This window comes from Balearica regulorum, chromosome 9 (genome assembly GCF_011004875.1).
Source record: "Balearica regulorum gibbericeps isolate bBalReg1 chromosome 9, bBalReg1.pri, whole genome shotgun sequence".
Taxonomy (NCBI): domain Eukaryota; kingdom Metazoa; phylum Chordata; class Aves; order Gruiformes; family Gruidae; genus Balearica; species Balearica regulorum.
Genome location: NC_046192.1, coordinates 23,859,648 through 23,879,663, shown reverse-complemented (window position 1 = coordinate 23,879,663; position 20,016 = coordinate 23,859,648). Strand labels below are relative to the sequence as shown.

The 20,016-nt window shown below is 46.0% G+C and overlaps 1 protein-coding gene and 1 non-coding gene across 3 annotated transcripts; both read left to right on the top strand.

Moving 5' to 3' along the window:
- The first annotated feature begins 5,335 nt into the window (after positions 1-5,335).
- On the top strand, positions 5,336-5,408 carry TRNAV-AAC (transfer RNA valine (anticodon AAC)). Its single transcript has one exon. It is a non-coding gene; the product is annotated as a tRNA-Val (tRNA).
- A 545-nt stretch (positions 5,409-5,953) lies between these two features.
- MYNN (myoneurin) lies at positions 5,954-19,328 on the top strand. Of its 2 annotated transcripts, none has more exons than XM_075761589.1 (8): positions 5,954-6,096; positions 6,853-7,151; positions 9,083-9,885; positions 11,678-11,837; positions 12,539-12,717; positions 13,210-13,293; positions 13,730-13,816; positions 15,461-19,328. In XM_075761589.1, the coding sequence occupies exons 1-8, from the start codon at positions 6,019-6,021 to the stop codon at positions 15,727-15,729; spliced, it is 1,959 nt and encodes a 652-aa protein (XP_075617704.1). In that variant the 5' UTR covers positions 5,954-6,018; the 3' UTR covers positions 15,730-19,328. The 2 variants fall into 2 exon arrangements, with proteins under 2 accessions (XP_075617704.1, XP_075617703.1); XM_075761588.1 differs by having other exon boundaries at positions 11,678-11,897.
- The last annotated feature ends 688 nt before the right edge of the window (positions 19,329-20,016 follow it).

Sequence of the window (20,016 nt, the reverse complement as noted above, 5' to 3'; positions counted from 1 at the left end):
TTTGAAACAAGAACGAACATTACCAGTGGCAGAGCCAGCACTAATTTTAGCTATATCAAGTTTATTAAGCGACATTCAGATTCCACTGCTAGAAAGGACCTATACATCTTCCAGCATGTAATGTCGGACTCTTCCATTTCCACTGATTCCGGCAACAGAAGGTTTCCTTCAAACAGAATTAAAAAATATTAAGTACCTAAGTTCACTCCCATCCTCTATGCAAAGAAAAAAAAGAAGGCCACAAGATGGCACTGGTCAAACGCTTAGGAAATTATTGGAGGGTTGGTAAAATGTGAGCATTGAGTCATGCCCAAGGCCAGTTCCTAGGGCCATGTCTGTTCCCCGCTGAGGCGAGACCTGCGGTGGGGCAGCAGCGTATGCTTGGCTTCCATTGAAAACAGCATGCACGTGTGCTTGCATTTCTGGTAAATTTTCTGTAAGCGGTTGATACTGGCTACAGAAGCAGAGAAAAGGTTTGTCCTATGGTAAGAACTACCAGCAGAGGTAACCGAACAGCCACCTTCCATGATGGCGGGCGGCACAGGATGGGCTCTCGGCGCTATTCCTTCAGGGACATGGTGCTGTGGCTTGGCATGCAATAGGCGGGTTTGCTGCATGGTGGGACCAAAGCCTCCGCGTAGAGAGGAATGTCTGGGGACAAGCCCCGACGCTTTCCCCCTCACAATCCGTTCTTCCACACCTCAGCAAAGTATTTGTCTCCAGCTACCCGTACTCAGAGGCTTGTATGTTTTTGCAAATTCAGCTCCGTGCTTCTAAACTCGATGAGTAAAATTCAACATTTCTTAAACTCGATGAGTAAAATTCAACATTTCTTAAACTCGATGAGTAAAATTCAACATTTCTAAGTTTCCATCACTGCAGGGCTCTCCCAGATAAGATCACGCCGGCGGCGGTGAGCCCAGCCCTCCCACTGCCCGTCCTCTGGGAGGGAGGGGATACCAAACAAATCTCGGCAGAGACTGACATTTTGGGGCCTCCGGTCGGCTCGGTTTGTCCCCGGGGTCCCCTCTCCCCAGCGAGCCCAGCGGCTGGGCCCCAACCGCGCCGGGGCCGCCTGGAGCCCCGACCCCCGCTCCCCTCAGCGGGGCCGGGCCGCCTCACGGCGGGGCGGGGAGGGGAGAGGAGGGAGCGGCCCCAACGGTCGGGCGCGAGGGGGAAGGGGTCGCGCCCTGCCCCCCGCGAGCCCCCATGGGCGGGAAGCACGAGCCCGCGGGGAGCCGCCGCGCGTGTCGGAGCGGCGCCGGCCGCGCGCCCCACGGCTGAGGGAAGCGCGGCGGTTGGCCCGGGGGCGCCGCTCCCGTTTTGCTGTGCTGGGGTCCCCCGGCGCGGGGGCGCGCCCCTCCGCTCCCGGCCGCCGCCGAGGCTGACAGAGACGAGCTCTTCGCGGCGGCAGTGGCGGGAGCCGGCCGACCGCGGCCTCCGGGCGGTGCGGCGGCGGGAGCCTCCGCGACGGGCCCCCGGCTGCGAAGGGGGGGACGGGGACCCCAGGGCGGGCCGGGGTGAGGAGCCCCCTCGCTGACGTTTTTTGATGGCGGACCCCCTTCCACCCCCCACCGCCGCTCCCTTTCCCCCCCGCTCCCCCCCCCGGGCTACTCCCCTCGTCCGCTGAAAGTCAGCGAGTAAAACAGCGGACGGGCGCGGGGAGCGCGGCAGCAGCCATTAGGGTTAGTGACACCAGGGCCTCCCCACCCGCCACGCGACTGGGGGGCGCCCCCGCGGAGCTTCTTAAAGCCTCCGCGGCCACACCCGCCGCGCCTCCATTGGTCGGAAGGGCACCCTCCTCCGCTACCATTGGCTGCGGCGGGGCGAGGGGGTGGGAGGGAGAGAGTGGCGGGAGTTTGGAACGCCCGGGCCATTCGTCCCCCGGCCGCACCACGTGCTCCGGGGCGCGCGCCTGGCCGTGCCCTCCCCTCTCTCCGCCCTTTCCCTGGGGCCGGGGGCTGCGGCCGGGACTCGGGACTCGGGGCCGGGGGTCGTTCTTGGATCCGGGACCCGGAGCCGGGCCCGCGGCTTGGGGGCGAGATTTGGGGGCTGGTGGCTGAGGTTTAGGGCCGGGACTTGGGGCCTCGGGGCTGGACTTAGGGCCCGGGTCCGCGTTCAGGCCCTGCCCGACTCGGTGAGGACCCCTGAGTGAAGAGCTGGGCCCAGAAACTTCCCCCCTCGTTCCCCCGAAGCAGGGCCACGCCAGCTCGGGTATTTATGTCTTCCATGATCTCTCTTTGTGCAAGGCGTGTCCTCTGTGCGGTACCCACTCCCTGGAGCGCTTGCCTCGGACACCGGCTGTCTCTCCTCTGCTGCGTCATGCTCCTCAGAACATGTTCCTCCTTGCTTTTTGACCCTAAGACTTCCACGGAAAAGCAAGGCGTTTCGAGGCTGCGCAGTTTTGCAGGTACAATGGAGTACGAAGCAATAGCGTAGGGCTCTTGGTCTTTCTAACTTTAGTTGTACATATACTGTACAGCATTGTTCTGGTGAAGAACCTCTTTAAAAAAATCTTTTACGCCTGTTAAGAGAGATGAAGAAGGAAGTACCTGTGCCAGACGTGATTTTTATTGGACTTTCAAAAGGCGTGCTTATGGACACAGACTTCCCCCGGTCTCTACCTTCCACATAGCTGTAAGGGAAGCGAGGAGCCTTCTGTCCAAACTGAAGATTTCCTTTTAGGAGGAGCACTGACTTTCACCTTAACACCACCTGTGACCACGCAGACGCGTTTAAGCATTCAGCTTGATTCCAGGGAAGAGGCTGAAACCACCAGAAACGAGTGGAAATAAGTCCTTAGGCCAACATCAGGTCAATTCCTGATAGAATTGGAGCAGAGCTTGTCAATCCCTGGTGACTCTATGCCAACAGTAGGAGGGTGAAAGAGGGTTTCAGGACAATGTAACCTTTGAACCGTAATTTCATGGCCACCAGGAAGGTGGTAAGTTTTTTCCCACCTCACTAGGATTCTTAGTCAGCTCTTCCTTGAGGCTCAGAAATTTTTCTTCTATGCATTGTACAAGCAGCTCCTCAGCTGCGGTGACTTATAAAGTGCCGCTTTCTTTCCAAATCCGCGTTAGGTGCTGTGTAAGATCACAGCTGTACAGGTCAAGCTGGAGAACACCACAGGGCAAGCAGTAGCCTTTGAAGATTGGTACACTGTGGGTAACACCGTAACCAGAGTCCATCACACAACCCGTGCTGAGACCTGAAGCCCTGAGTGTGAGCACAGCCTGGATAGACACACAGAGCTGGTACATGAACGTGCTGAGGGAAATCTCTGCCATATTTTCTCGGTTAACCAGTGGATTAAGTTATGCCTCAGTCAGAATCACTGTCTGCTCACTGCTTTTCATCTTCAGGTCATTGGCACAGACACTCTTCCCCACAGCCTCCCTATCTCCCCAGGACATGACATTCCCATGCTCTTTGTGGTACCTCCAGGAATCGAAAAAACCACAGTGGCACTGGACAAGCACTCTTCCATCCCCGTCTCCATGGCAACACCAGCATCTCCCCTTGGTCAAGGTGGGATGTCCCAGGTAAAGGATGTTAGGAAAAAGCACTTCATGTATCTTTAAATTATGTGCGTTGTTTTGAAAAAATACTGGAAAGATATTTGGCTCTTTCACAGGCCAGACAGCTTCAGCAGCTGTCAGAGCTGAGACTGTTCAGCTCCTCGGAGGTTACAGCATGTTACCTGAACAGGACCTTCCTTCTGTCACTGTGGTTGTCAAGCTATGACTGAAAATATTATTATAGCCGTTAAAATATGTATTCATTAGTTATCTTGTGGTTTGTGTTTTATTAGTTTATTTACAGTTATTACAATTTAATCCCTGGGGACTGCTGAAGACCTTGCAGGAACGAAATGGGTGTTATTAGGATCAGGTCAATATGCGATTGGGCAGAGACGCGGCTGCAATGTCACCCTTTTCACGCTGGGTGCTGCGGCTGTGCACAACGGATCTTGTGATCGTGGTGTGCCACTAAGAACACAAGTGTATTCCCATAAGAGTTTTTTCACGTGGACCTGAGAGATGTTTGCAAGCACGAAAAGAGCTAGTAAGGATGCTGTTTTTTCCCAAATGCTCTTTTGCGGCACCTCTTATGCAGACATTCCTGCAGCTATTGGAAACCTCTGCACGAAGACTGCAGCAGCAGCGTCAAGAAATCATGCAGCTGCCACTGCCAAACTCAACAGAATATTGTCACTGCTTGCTTCCAACTTTCTTCTGTTTCCCCTTTCCCTTCCCTGTCTCTGCTTTCTTCTGGAGCCATTCCTATTTAATTTCTCTTGGTTTTTCTTACTCTTCCTCCTACCAGTTGGGGTTTGGCTTGCGTTTCGCTTTGCAAAGGATGGCAAAGCTAAATTCCCTTATACAGCTGCTTCCAAGATCAGGCATTTCAGTGCCTGGTGTACTAGAGAATCCAGGAGGATTAGTCACTTCCTCATTTTCCAACTCCAGCTGTAGCAAGAGGCCTGCAGAGGAGACGCTGCCTGATGTGACACGCTCTGTGCTCAAAGCTTGCCTGCGTGCTCTTGCCGGCTGCTTTGCTGTGGTGCTGCCCTGCAAGGCCAGCGGTGACAGAGGACTCCCCTTTTGGCTGGGGCCGTCTCATTCCGATTTCTGATAAATACACACCGAATCCACGCTGTTTTGTTCCTGCAGTAACTGCAGTGCTTTACACCTCTCCTCGGCAGCCCTGCCTGCCTTGTCCCGCTCGTCCCACCTGCATTTGCCGGCACCAGCAGGCAAAGATCTTTGTCGTACTCTGCTCCTCTCCTTTCCCTGGGCTTTTCAGCTCCTTTTGTTGGTATCTTTCTTCTTGTCTGTGCTTCGTTCCCAACAAACTAGTTCTTCCAGCCTCTGTGGATTTGGCATTGTAAGCGTAGTGTTTCAAACTGTCGCTTTGGTGTTAAATATTAAGTGAGGGTATGGCTTTCTAGTTATGAGCATGTTGAAAATCAATTAGAGTATTCTCGGGAAGATCACCATCTCAAAAGTTTCTCGTTCGCACCAATTCCTGGTGTGCGCGGAGAAGGGGCAGTAGATGACGCCCCTGAGCATCCCGCAGCTTGGGGGTGACCTGCTGGCTCTGCGGCGGGGAGGGGGTGCCCTTGGCGGAGGAAGGCTGCGGGGCGCCCCGGGGCTGTTTGGGGAGCTGCCAGCACGGCCGGGTCCTGGTTCTGCGGGGATGCAGGTGCCTGGGTGAGCCCGCTGCTTAGGTCACCGCCATGACGCAGAACCGAAACAAGGAAGTCGCCGGCGGCGCGAGCGGGGGGCGGGACACCATTACCAGGGCCGCCGGCAGAGCCCGAACAAGCGGCGTTTCCGTAGTGTAGTGGTTATCACGTTCGCCTAACACGCGAAAGGTCCCCGGTTCGAAACCGGGCGGAAACACCCCCCATGGTTGTTCTTTTTTTTCCTTCCTTATTCACACGGTTACGTTGCTGAAAGCAACTGGGACCGACCGCCGCAAATGCCGGTAGCGCATCTCTGCACGTTTAAAAACACCTTTACCTGGGTTTTTAATTGGAAGCACAGGCACGGCGAGACTCCTCACTTACAAATACATCAAACCCATTTTATTTACCAATCCAGGGTGCAGGGCGAAGATCTGCGCCGGGGGAGCTGCCTTAGACCGCTGCCGCCCGCCCCGGGTGTCCGGGCTCTCGGGGAACGCAGCGCAGCAACCGCGTCCCGCCGGCTCCGCTCCCGGCGCGGGGCCCGGCCCGCAGCGCTCCGCCCCGCCGAGCGCCACTACATCTCCCGGCATGCACAGCTCCTCGCCAGGCTGACGGCGGGCCCTGCCCCGGCGCGCTGCACGATGGGAGTTGTAGTCCCTGCCTCCCAGAGCTACCTGGGAAGGCGTTCGCGGCCCAGCCCTGCCCGTTCCCCTCTGCGGGACGGGTCGTGGCCCCGACCTCGTTTCCCGCTCTGCTGCCGGTGCCGCCGCTGTCCCCCCCCCCCGGCTCCGAGCCGCCCTCGGCAGTGGGGCACCGGAAGTCACATGCCGGAAGCGGCGCGCGTGGCGTCATCAGAACATGGCGGCCTGAGGCGAAGGCGCTCCTTCCTTTCCCCTCCGCAGGTGTGTGGGGCGCCGCCGCTGCCCTCCTGCCGGCCCGGAGGCGGCTCCGCCGGCATCGCAGCGGCCCGCGGGGCGGGCGGGCAGCGCCGGGGCACGGACGGCGTCCGGTCAGCCGGGCCCGGCGGCGGGGGACACGGGGGTGGCGGGGCCGGGCCCGGGCGAGGGCCGCGGCGGGGGAGGGCGCTGCGGGCTCCATCCCGCCCCGCGGCGAGGTCGAGTCGGGGGCGGGGGGGGCGAGGGGGCACGGCTGTTGTGGCCCACCGATACTCCGTTGGCGCCGAGGCGGCCCTTCCCCCTGGCCCCGGTGACCGCTCGGGACTCCCCGCACCCGGGGTCCGCTTGTCCCCGGTCCCCGCGGCGGGGAGCGGGGCTGTGCCCCGGGGAGCGGCAGCCGCCGCCGTCCGAGCGCGGTTCGGTCCGCGCCTCGGGTGGCTCGTTTTTGCAAAGTGCTCCTCGGAGCCCGGTTTTGACACGGCAGCTCATAAGCTCATAAGCTGAGGCGAGCTAATCTAAGTGGGGGAGTGTCCGCGTCTGTGCCCTCTCCCTCTCGTTCTGTTTCTAAAATTAGCAGCTCCCCAAGTTAGGAAGGATCCACCCATCTCGCTGTACCTTGCACAAAAGCGCTGCTACACAAACTGTCTTGCAGGATTCGAACTCTGAGTCTTGTAATCAGTAACTTACTCTGTTGCGGGGGGGAAACAAAGTAAAATCTTGCATGTAAATCAGTTTTTTATTTTTGTTTTTTTTCTTTCCCAGATCAGAACAAAGAGGCTACAGCCTGTTATCAAAATGCAGTATTCCCATCACTGTGAGCACCTTTTAGAGAGACTGAACAAGCAGCGAGAAGCCGGCTTTCTTTGCGACTGCACTGTTGTTATTGGTGAATTCCAGTTCAAAGCGCACAGAAATGTGCTCGCCTCTTTCAGCGAGTACTTCGGTGCATTTTACAGAGACACGTCTGACAATAATGTTGTTTTGGATCAGACTCAAGTGAAAGCTGATGGATTCCAAAAACTCCTGGAATTTATTTATACGGGAAACTTAAACCTTGACAGGTAACATATGCTATTAAAGGGGGGGAAGAAAATAGGGAAATAAACTTTGTGTTAAGGCAGTACTGGGGTTTTTGTTCTTTCTAATAAGTTCTGGAGGAACAAATAGTAGTGGATGTGATACATTTTAACAAGTTGAAGATCCTCTGTTTCTGTGTTTTAAAATACCACATGGTATGTGAGTGCCAGAACAAAACTATGTTGTCTGATATTTCGGTTATTGATAGTTTCACTCTCCAAATCTTTCTGTCTGGATTGGAAGGCATTGAAAATCTGGCGTGATGACTGGGAGAGGGAAGGATAAGTGTATTCTTTATGAAGCTGGATTATAAAAGTCCATTTTTGCAGAGAACACACAGAAACTTTATATACAGTAGAGACTAAAGGCTGAGGAGTGCATGAGCATAGGCACAATTCTAAAAATACACGTTTGTTAGAATGTGCACGATCTGGTACTTAAAATCTTATATTACAGTGTCTAAAAGGAGTCACGGAAGAAGTGTTTCCCCCTTTACTGCGTTGATTTTGTGCCTGTTGTGTTGCTTCACGTACAGTGACGATTCTTTGCAGTGCTTTTCTCTCAGGGAAAGAAAGAGATTATCCCTCATGAGGGAAGTGTGACTACTTACAAGTATGTAGGCCAAGATTTTAACTCCTTTCTCAATGTCTGGTGTCAAATGCATTTTAAAAATGTTTTGTTATTATTGATGTCTGAAGACTTGTACTTGATAATTTAATTACGCAGATGTGGGGTGGTGGGTTTTTTTAAAATTAGCCACAAGCATTAACAGCACACAGATATGTGGTGAAGTGAGTGATCGCTACTTTGCAAATTACTTATGAGCAGAAGTGTGCAGCGTTCTTGATGTCTGTCTGGGACGGCAGCAGGAGGGTTTCTGGACTCATTCTGAGCAGTTGAGACCTCTGAAGGAAGAGGAGGGTGAAAGTGCCATTCTCACCCAGGGAGAACTACTTGACTGAAGATGGCACCTGCCCATCTGCTTGTGTGCACCCATCATCTTGTACTGTACCCCCTAAGGGCACTGTGGCAGCTGTCTGCAAATCCTGGGGTCTTCTGTGGTGGTGGGTGCGTGGGTGACACCAGGACCGTGTACTTTGAACTCAGTGCTAGTATAATAGAGGACACTAAACCAGTTGTATTCATGTACAGAGAGTAATTGTGGCTAGTAACTTACTATTTAATTACATTTACTGTGTAGTAGATTCTTAGAATGATGTTGTTTATCATTAATCTCCCTTTAAAGTGCTGTAAATCCATAAATGCATTGTTGGTAGGTGTGGCCACCTTTTCTAGATCAATTTTTTTTCTAAACCGTCGAAGGCTGTGTTGCAGGAACTTCAAAATAGAGCATAGTAGTTTAAATAAGGACTTCCTTGGTGTTCGTGTTATGTGTGTGCAGCTGATAGAGAATTAAGACTGTTTGCAAGTCGTTTTATAAAACAGGATTAATACCTGCCTCACAGAAGTGCTCAGCGCTTGTGAATTACTTAAGACTTTCAGCAGAAGGATTATAGAATGGCAATTTATGCAATTTATTCTCTGGTGGTTTATCCCTTTGTGCAGTGATTTCTGAGCTTTTTGGACCAACAGCCCCATGTTTAGCCTCACCAAGACCTTACAATTGGTCTTTTAACTTAAAATTATGCAAAAGGGATGTAACTGAAAATAAAATTCACAGTTCTGTGGCTCTGCAGACCCCACTAGGCATGGGCCATCAGTTCGGGGGTAATTGTCATACTAAGGTCTTGCAGCACTACAGGCTAAGAGATTAAATCTTGCCATAGGTGTTCTCAAAGTTATATTTTCTGACAGTGTAACTTTGCTGTAGCTCTGCTTGTATTTGATACAGTTGGTACAGAACAAATGCTGGCTTTATCCAGAATATTGTCACTCAAGTCTTGTTTTCTTGCAGCTGGAACGTTAAAGAAATTCACCAGGCTGCCGACTATCTCAAAGTAGAAGAAGTGGTCACCAAATGCAAAATCAAGATGGAAGACTTTGCTTTTATTGCTAATCCCTCCTCTACAGAGACATCTAGTATCACTGGCAATGTTGAAATGAATCAGCAGACTTGCCTTCTGACTCTGCGAGACTACAATAATCGGGAGAAAGCAGACACTGCTTCTGCAGAGTTAGTTCAACCACAGGCAAAGAAAGCAGCTTTAGAAAAGAAATCTCCTCAAACCAAAAAGCGAAAGAAGAATTTCAGCTCCCCCAAAAGCATACAGAATAAATCCGTACAATATCAGAATGATGCGACCGAGAACACATCCATTGAAATGTTTTTAGATGCAAATAAGCTGGCCACCCAGATCACAGAACAGGCTGCCCAAGGCAGTGATAACTCTGAACTACAGCTGGCATCTGTGGTGGAAAGCGAAACGCTGGCAGCGCAGGAGATCCTAGTTCAGTCTATTGCAGCAAAACAGAAACGGGGAAAGCCTCAGCAAAGCTGCGCACTGAAGGAGCACTGTATGTCCAACATAGCCAGTGAAAAGAATGCTTACCAGCTGGAGAGTTCAGGGGAAGAGCTTGACCAGAAGTACTCCAAAGCTAAACCAGTGTGCAACACCTGCGGAAAAGTCTTTTCAGAAGCTAGTAGCCTCCGTCGACACATGAGAATACACAAAGGAGTGAAACCGTACGTGTGTCAGCTTTGTGGGAAGGCGTTCACCCAGTGCAATCAGTTGAAAACACATGTAAGAACTCACACAGGTAAGCCGCTGGCCTTGTCTTTGTGGACCATGGAGACCTGTAATCGCAGCTTGTGAATACAGGACTAAAAAGATCTTCTGACTTCTCCCTCTAGGAATTTTGTCTGGTGCTGGTACCTACATCCTGATAGCATGAAGTGTTTTGGCATTTTTCAGTACAAAATCATAGTTTTTTACTTTAAATAGCTAGACTTTATTAGTCTGAGCATCTGGATTTCTGGAAAGACTCAGAAGAGCTGGCTAGAGTGATGGAGTGCAAAAACCTATTGCCAGTAGAGCAATCACTGTACTTGATAACAAAAGTGGAGAAGAATGCAATCTCGTAACAAGCAGATCACTTCTCCCATAGGGCCTTCAAAAAGGGAGGGGAGGTGGCTGAATTACTACAGCATTTGGGATTTTATTTAGTAAAATTTGCAGCTGAAACGTGTGATGGCGTTATGGTCTCTGCCTTCAATAACATTACCAGAAGTTTGTGTTGAATCAAGAGCTACTGAACAAAACATGAAAGAGAAATCAACTATGAATGCTTAAAGGTTAAGACAGCATGTCTGACTTAAAAAGATTATGAGCAGCAACTTGCTGGGGCCTGGGAACACATACAGGAGAAGTGCTGTGCTTGTCTTTTCGTATGTTCTTCCCTAGAGATGGAAGACTTGATGCTGAGTTAGTTCATTCTTCAGGCTGATCTGGCATAGTTGCTGTTGGTTTTGCTGCTGTTCTTAACCCAGTGAGCAGCAGAGGGACATGGTTTATGTAGTCTTCTTCCTTGTGTGGCTGGCATTCAGAATTCTGAAGTAACGGTGAATCAGATACAAAATTGTTTGCTTTTGCTCTTTTTCCCCTTTGGAAAAACTCTGAGCAGAGGCCAGCAGTGGAGCTCTTTACAGGAAGCTGTGAAGATGTAAAGAGGTGAAGTAGGAGGTGTTGAAGTACAACTGCAGGATAATGCCTTTCTGTAACCAAGGGAGAGAATTTCAGGTGTTGTCAGTCAGTGACTAACCAGAGATTCGTGTGCAAGATGAAGCTTGTGAGCAGAATTCAGGGACAGTTTGCTGGTAGGAACGTCAGCTGCGCTTTCTACTTTTGAGGTATTGTACTGGGAATTTTTGTACGAGTAGGTAGGCAATTTCATGGTGCTGGTTGCTAGGTGGCAGGTTAGATGTCTGATACTTTTATTTTTGAAGTCTTTATGTACACAATATATATTATATAATAATATATATACTTAAGATATCTAGAGTTCTCGGTCTGATTGTGCACTGCCATAGAAATGCAGAGATTGGCTCTTTTATACTGTCATTCAGACTGCAGAGTTGCATGGTCCATTACATGAGACTGTTGACCACTAAGAGAACATGAATAGTCAGATTCTCCATCAGATGCTAACAAGGAATTAGTGAGCACTAGACTGTTAGTTGAAGACTTGTTGCTGTTTGACAGGCAAGAAAAAGCAGGTGATTTACTGGTTCATCTTGAATATTCAGAATCATGAAAAGACATAACCAGCAAAAAGTCTGAAAATGTAGTAGTAACATTCTTAAAATAATGTGGGAAAACCAGCACTATTAAAAATGTTATTACCTTTTTTTTACCAAAAGGTAACGTGCTAAAAAATAGTCTGTTAGCTGCTGTATTCCTGGCACGTTCCACTTCAGTGGACTGATTACAGGATGTTCCAAATTGTTATTTGTAAGAAATGTTGGAACAGACACCTGAGCTTTGGTCAGGTAATGGATTGCAAAGCTTTCTTACGTAAATGCAGAGAGCACAAGGGTTTTATTTTTCACTAGGGGAGAAGCCATACAAATGTGAACTGTGCGACAAAGGCTTTGCTCAGAAGTGCCAGTTAGTGTTCCACAGTCGGATGCATCATGGAGAAGAGAAACCGTACAAATGTGATGTCTGCAACCTGCAGTTCGCAACTTCAAGCAATCTGAAGATTCATGCCAGGTGGGCGGAAGTGAGATCCTGCAAATGCTTATCCATGTGTTTATTGAAGCAGAACAAAGTGTGAGAAAGAGTTACACATCCACATAATTTGGTCATTTCTACTCCTTTTCTTGTGGGTTTTCTCTCACGCTGCATAACAGGATAACTGCATCGATGTACTTGCTCATGAGGAAGGCAGTTTGTGATTTATGAATGTTACAGCCTACGCACTGGTATCCTTATGGCAGTGATGTGGGTTTTGGTTTAAACTGCTGGTAGCACCAAAGAGGACAGAGTTCCTTGGTGGGAAGTGAAACAGAATCGTTCTCACTGTTCACTGCTATCTGCATGGGGCTTTTTGCATTTTTGGCAGGAGCAGGAATTATATTCTCTTGTTAGAAATCATCGTTTTGGTTTTCAGTACCCTATGAAGCAAAACATGCTGAGTTCTCATGGGGTATGTTACATGTGCAGGGCATGTAGTTCATCTCCCACTGAAATCACGGATGTGCTGATTCCCAGAGTCAACAGACAATGAATTTCACTCCACGAGAAACTGCTAACTCAAAAACCAAATTCACAGTTGTTAAGTTTTTTTTAAATTCACAGAACATTAGCGCAAGGAACTTTGGGGACAAAGTACTAATTGAGGAAAGTTACTTAGTCGTGGGTGTAGCTTCCCTTTCTGCCAGGAGATCATGGATGTCTGTGTTCGTTCGCAGGAAGCATAGTGGCGAGAAGCCCTACGTGTGTGACCGGTGTGGTCAGCGGTTTGCTCAGGCCAGCACACTCACCTACCATGTGCGTCGTCACACGGGAGAGAAACCTTACGTGTGTGACAGTTGTGGAAAAGCCTTTGCTGTCTCCAGTTCTCTCATCACCCATTCCCGAAAACATACAGGTAAGAGGAGGCAGAGCACTGCGGTACCAGAACAGGCCTGGCAACGAAGGACTGGATAGATTGGATATTAGGAAACATTTCTTCACCCAAAGGGTTGTCAAGCGCTGGAACAGGCTGCCCAGGGAACTGGTGGAGTCACCATCCCTGGAAGTGTTTAAAACACGCGTAGATGTGGTGCTCAGCGACATGGTTTAGTGGTGGACTCGGCAGTGTTAGGTTTACAGCTAGACTCGATCTTAAAGGTCTTTTCCAACCTAAACAATTCTATGATTCTATGACTGGCTGCCAGCAGAGGGGTTGGAGATAGGGAATGACCAAGAACTGTGTAGCTTGGGAGTTACCTCTGGAGTTGTCATCCAGCTCCTTTCCCTTTGACCCCAGTTTAAGGATCTCTTTTGCTCATCGGACATTACTTCTGTTTCATTTTCATTTGTTCTTTATGTGTATTCTGGTTTATATATTGAAATATCAAACTCCTTGTGTTTCCTTTAGGAGAGAAGCCATATATCTGTGGCATTTGTGAAAAGAGTTTTATTTCCTCTGGAGAGCTCAATAAACATTTTCGGTCCCATACAGGTCAGTTTCCAGACAGGCCACTTCCTGCACTATAAATAATACTCTACCTTTACCCTTTTCCCTTTAAAATACACCCAACAGTGCTGCACTTGAAAGTAGCACAGTTTCTTAATTTTTGTGTCTCTGTGTTAACATCATTTAAAGAAAATATTTGTGAAATTTTTTTTAACTGCCTTCTTCAAGCTAATTTCTGTGTAACACCGCAGCTGTTGATGTGTGATCATGGCTTTACTTCTAATGTGGGGTTTGCTTTGGGTTTTTTTTTTTTTTTTTGCTTTGTTTTATTCTGTTATTCTGGAAACAATTTTATTCTGAGTAAAGACAAAATAACTTCTTGTGTTTTAAAATACAACTTTGAAATCCATTATCCTACATCTCTAACTGTGTTTTCTTTCAATTTCAAGATTGTTCTAACTGCCAAAGCAATTTTTTTCAGGTGAAAGACCATTTATCTGTGAAATGTGTGGAAATTCTTACACAGATATAAAAAATCTTAAGAAGCACAAAACGAAAGTTCACACAGGTGAGTTCCAGGCCTAAAATTAGAAAATAACAGATTTTTGGATAGTAGCTCTCTCTGAAGCTCAAAGCATCAGCTTTAGAGGTACCCAAACCTTTTAAAGCATAAAGTACCTGCTTTAAAGTAGATTCAAGACAAATTGTCAAGCATTTGCATTGCTATAGGAAACAGGCATTGAACAACATACAAGTGGATTGCTGCTGACAAGAATTTCTGTATGTGAATATATACTTTCTTGTCCTAGTAACTTGTGACAGCTTTCCACGTGAAGGCATAGTCTAAATTGTAGAAAATTTTTTACCTCTTCTGATGTTTTTACGAGGGCAGTAACTGAGGTGAACAAGGCCTGCTGGTTACAAGAATTACTTTACATCTTGAAGGCCCAAATATTTTTAATGCAACAGCGAAAGATTTGCTTATATGTGCAGTCCATGTTAATCCAAGTCTGGGCTGGATTAGCAAACACACAAGATCAGAGAGCTGGTAAAATATTCCCACCTGCAAACACTGCTCTAAAAAGTCTTTTCAAATGCATTCAGTTCCTATTCTAGATACCAGATTGTGATTAGGAAGAAATTTGACATAAATTACTTGCTCATGGTACCAAGCACAGAGCTGTTCAGATAGCCGGCCTCTTTCAACACTGGTTCCATACGCCTCATTATGTGTCCATCCTTAAGTGTATTAACCATAATTCCCTTGCCTCTGTCATGTGGAAAAAAGGAATAATAGGTGTCTGTGTATGCCTGGATTGGGAGGGAGAGGATGAAAAAAGAAGAGTCATGTGCAGAGGCAGCTTTGAATGTCAAAAGCTCAAGAAGCCCTGTTTGGGAAGGCCCCGGTGCAGCAGGAAGCCAGCAGAAACAAGGGTGAGGAGAGAGCGGCAGTGAGCGTGGAGAGAGCCCAGCAGAGCCAGGGCTGGGAGAGCTGCCAAGGCAGGTCAGCTCTCATGGAGAGGCAGAAGGCAGACAGGAGTGCTTCACCACTGAAATAACAGGCTTCAGAGCACACTTTGATAGAGCCAGGGTCAAATATCCAACATGGCTTAATCAGAAAGCCATCCGAGAGCAGTGGCAGGCAGCATTCAAACAGAAGGCAGTGAGGAATCTGTTAACAGTGATTTCAATTCAGAATAGAAAATAATTTCTCAAGTGACTGGATAAAAACTGTAATGGTTCTGGCTGGAATGGAGTTGACAAATCTTGTCTTATGAAGATGTTTATGGATAAATGATACATTGTATGTTGCTGTCTCAGTTAAAAGAGGATGCTTGGATGTGGCTGTGGTTGTCAGGTTTTCTGGGGTGGAAAATCTCAAGGAAACCTTCATAATTACATTTTTTCCAAAGCTCCTTTGTTCACTGTCATGTTAAGGATTTGTTATCTTCTGTACCATGCCAAGTAGAGATCAAGTAGGAATGCATCGCCCGTCTAGTTGTCATGCTACAAGCAGCAGAGATGTGATTCTCAGTGCTTACATTGTACTTGCAGCTCTTTCTGGCTTTGCGGCACATTGAAGTCACTGATAGCCCAGCTGTCCGTGCAGTCTTTGACACATCAAGTGTTTGTTTTGACAGTCATTTGAAAGGCAGTTTTGCAGAATTTGTGCAGGAGCTTTTGAACATTTCTTTATTTTTCTTTCCCCCAGGATCTGAAACTCCCCCTGATTCTAACGCACTCGATAATTCTTTCAATGAACAAGAATCCATTCAGAGTCAGAAAAGTCCTTTATCGGAGTCCATAGATGTGAAACCCTCTGAGATGTCTTTAGCACTTCCTCTTCCCATTGGGACTGAAGACCATCAGATGCTGCTTCCCGTGACGGGTAGTCAGTCTCCTTCCTCAGAAACATTACTAAGATCTGCTGTGACTGGATATTCAGAACCTCAGTTTATTTTCTTGCAGCAGTTATACTGACAGTGCAGTACAGAGCCATCAAGGTAACTGGGTAGTGAACTTGCGTACATTTGGTAAGATGAACACAAGCAAGCAAGCGGTCACACTTTTTGAATTGGACTTTTTTTTTTTCTGCCCCTCTGTGTAAAGACACTTATACGGCATTTCCATTGTGTAGTGTTGTCGTTTGGTTTTTGTTCGATCGTGCTAATCTACAGTCAAATTTTTATTTGCAATTAACACTGATTTCCAGGAGACAGTTCCTTTCCAGAAACACCTGCCTTAAGAATTCTCTGTTAATGTATTTTGGAGATCTCCTCCCATGTTCCTGCTGACCTGATGTGTCACAATGTCACTTGAGAGCAGACATTTTAAGCCATATTTGATAGTTTAAGAGGTGTAAGGGGAAAATCCTAATTTGAATGTACTAACAAGCTTGTACTCCTGCATTCCGAGGTGATATAATGGTACATGAGGGAAGGTAGGCCAGTGCTCTGGTGAGGTGCTTGCAAAGAATTACTGCTGTCTGCCAGAAGCAGCTGTGTTCAGTTGAGTCTGGCCAGAAAGAAAGTTTTGTGTATATTTTCCTGACAAGGCAAGTAAGGAAGGTTAATTTTTTTTTTCCTGTGGTGTGGTAAGTCAGAGGGTTCTAATGGCATAGATAGTACTGGGTTTTCTTTCCAACCAGTCACTTTTTTTTTTTTTTTTTACTTTTATTTCTTAATGAATCCAGCGTCGTTGTGTCTTGTCCCAGATTTATTTTTCACATCCTTAAAATGCCCTGGTTTTGGCACAGACAGCAAGATTTGTCCAAAAGGACAACTGGAACGTGCATGTTGTAGATGAGACAAAAAGATGCACTGACTAAATTGAGGCATGGATCGTAGCTTCATAATCCTTTTTTTACAGTAGTGCTGCTTCTTGTGCTAGACAGTAGGTACAAAAGAAGAAATAAATCCTGCCCTTCACTGTGAAAACAATAAGTGAATGCTACATCAGGGGGCATTAAGAAAAAATACAACAGACCAGATTGATATTCTTCCAGGCAAGGTTTTGTTAGAGTATGACTGATTTGTTTTAATTGAATTATTTAATGTGTTGCTTTACCTCTCATGTCACTTGTCCACAGTAACTGCACAAAACTGGTAATCTAGCAAGACTCCTATAAAGGTATGTTTTATAACTAGTAATGTACATTTTTAAAAAGCAGCATTTTTAGTGTCTTGGTAGGGTCGTTAGTTAAAGACTAGTTGACAATAGGAGTACTTGTATACTCCGTTTTGCCAGTTTGTGCCATTAACATAATGTAAGCATTATTTAAGTAATCATCAAATAGTAAGGAAACAGTTATAATACTGTACCAACAATGCATTTAAAGATATTATTTGTTGGTTATTTACTTGGTGCTAGCATTTTATTTCCAGTGATGCCTTGTGTCCAGACACTGATAAATAGAAGAGCATAGGAGATACCTCTTAACCGATTCTGTTCTACATGGAGTAATAATTCATCTGCACCTTAATTAAACCGACTTGTGAAAAATTTCTTGGAGGATTTCATTTAAGTATTCTGAAAATGGTCCCTTGACTCCTGAGCATGATGACAGATTTTTTTTTTTTCCCCCTCTTCCTACATGCTTGTACTTGTAATAGACCTTTCGCTTCTTTGTGTTCATCATCTTGGTATGCGGCATGTTTAAAACTCTGCTTCTTGATCGTATTTTATGCTTTAACATCTGGCCAATTTGCTGATAAAGTCTACTGTGGACAGCAAGGAGTACAACCGTGTTCACCAGGAACATTATTAATGCAGGCATCGCTAACTCTGTCCACTGAAGCTAATTATCACCATACCTGCTTGACCTTTATTTTCATTGCTTATCCGTACCGCAACAGTTGTGAACAGCTGATGTCCTTCATAATGCTGGCGAAGGACAATGGATGAAGTTCTGATTCTTTTTTTTTTTTCCTGTTTGTTTGGCATTTGCCCCTTTCCTCCCACATTTTCTCTTGTAGCTTCTTTTGTTGATGTAGCACCTGAAGGATTCCTTAGCCTTGCCGTTTATGACTGAAGAACCACAAAAATCAGGATCTTAACTCTGTGTAAAAAAGCAAACTCTGTGTAGCTTGTCCTAAGGTTCCTTTTTGCTTTCCCTCTCTGAAGTTAGAGCAGAAGTCTTGGGATAGAATAGGCTTAGTCATGAATACTGAAAAAGAACGATACCGTACAACTGATACATTTCATATTTAAACAGCTTTGGAAGATAAACTAATGATATGCTGCTGTTATCAGAGGAAAAGTATCTGAAGATTAATATATCCAGGATAAATGACCACAAGGGAGAACTAGCTCTGGAAAAAAAAAATTTAAAAAAAAAAAATCACATTCCTACACAGAAAATACATTCCATAACAATGTTTGTTTGGACTGTTTTTATATTTCTAAAATTATAGCTTATTACTGTATTCTTAGCTTTGAGACTTTTTTAAAAAAATACAGTGCTTAGATTTATACAGGATTCGTTTAGATACTTATAACAGTAACACTTGCTTTATTAGTCACTTAGTTTTCTTTATAGACAAGAAGATAATCATTATTTTTTACAAGACAACAATTTTAACCTTCTTAATAGAATACACAGGCTTGTAGTTTTGTCTTGGAGCAATAATTTAGTGACCTGCACTCTTGAGTCCCCATCTGAGAGTCTTGATTTTTATCCTCATCTTTCATGAAGATATCTCAGCTGCTGAGGTATGATCTCTATGAACTGTATTCATTTACTAGAATATAGATTTTAAATATAAAAATATATATAAATATATATATAAAAAAAATTTGTAGGTGTGTTCAGGCTGGGTGCTGTAGGACCCAAAGAAGCAGGTTTGTACTGTACCTTTTCTCAATAGATGCATGGAGATCGGCTGCACATCTAATTCCTAGGCTTAAGGATTCTGAGTTTATTTTGGAGGTACGAGGTTTATAAAAGTATTGATGATTTCTGTAAGGCATTAATGTGGGAAAGCATGGAATCTTTTTAGGCAGACATCTCCTTCTTGAGACCTACCAACAAAATGAAAGAGGCAATTTTAATAATTCCATTAACAGTAATTTAGAGAAAACAATGTGATTTGTCACACTGAACCGTTTCAGTCAATTTTGCACTGAAGTCGTGGAAGTTTTGCCTGAATAAGTTATTCTGCATCTAGAAATTTCCAAATTAGCTGTTTGGAAGTACTTCTGTGAGAATAGTTCCTTGTATGATGCTTCCAAACGTGTGCTTAAATGTGGGCACAAAGCATAACAACTTTTCTGAAATTGTGTGTTTCGAAAAAAAAAGCTTTCAAGTACAGACAAGTCCCATGTTAAGGAATTCAGGGCTGTGATCTTGGAGAGGTTATCAATAAGCCTTGCAGAATTAAGTTCAGATAAGGACTAATAACTGATTTTTTTGGTTAAATTATTTTTAAAATTTCTTCCATGTATATATAATTTTTCTTCTGTTATCTGTATATAGCTCAACTCTCAGTTTTATAATCCCCTGGGAAGGAGGGAGTTGTACATATTTAGCCTGAAGTGTTTTATGTTAGACTTTAATAAACTTGTTTTGTAATTTTCCCTCACCTTGTGTCTCCTGTTTATAACTGCAAGGGGTAGCAACAAAAGCAGGAGGGAAGCAGTCTAACATAACCACCATCAAAGCACCCTGTCAGAAGGACGCACGGTAGCCCTTTGCACTGCATACTAACACCACAAGGATTGCTACGTTTTCTTCTCGGCAGTAAACACACCTGGTTTTTCTCATAGAAGATATTTTGGGTCTGTTCAAACTAAACCAAAAACTTTATTCTAAATACAAGTGAGTTTAATGACCCGTAAGTTAATTTTCTTCCACTTGTTTTGAGGTGTTTGGGAGTTTTGTTGGGTTTTTACAGAGTGCTTTGAAGATGTACTTGTTACGCTGAAGTGTCTTTATCAGAATTTGTATCTTAACTTGCTTTTACTAGATTGTTTAATTTTACAGAAGGTAGTATGGTGGCTAGAGCACATAGTAGGACTTGGGGGACCTGCGCTGTACCATTCGCTTGTTGGATCAGTCATTTTCCTTTCCTTTAAATTGGGGCAAAAATGTTGCTTTTCAGCAAGGTACTGTGAGTTCTGGAAGCTGAAACGATGGTTTATGAGCAGGGTTATGCTTGCTTTTGTTACTAGAGTAAAATCCTCAGAAGACCATGGCAAAATTTTCTAGCCTATGTAAATTCTTTCATTCCAAAGAACCCAAGATACATCTTTTAAGAATTTTAAGGTTTG

Coding starts and splice junctions, on each gene's coding strand:
- MYNN (XM_075761588.1), top strand. CDS start 6,019: ATGCCGGAAGCGGCGCGCGTGGCGTCATCAGAACATGGCGGCCTGAGG. Junction 7,152..9,082: donor GGAAACTTAAACCTTGACAG/GTAACATATGCT, acceptor GTTTTCTTGCAG/CTGGAACGTTAAAGAAATTC. Junction 12,718..13,209: donor CCATTCCCGAAAACATACAG/GTAAGAGGAGGC, acceptor TGTTTCCTTTAG/GAGAGAAGCCATATATCTGT.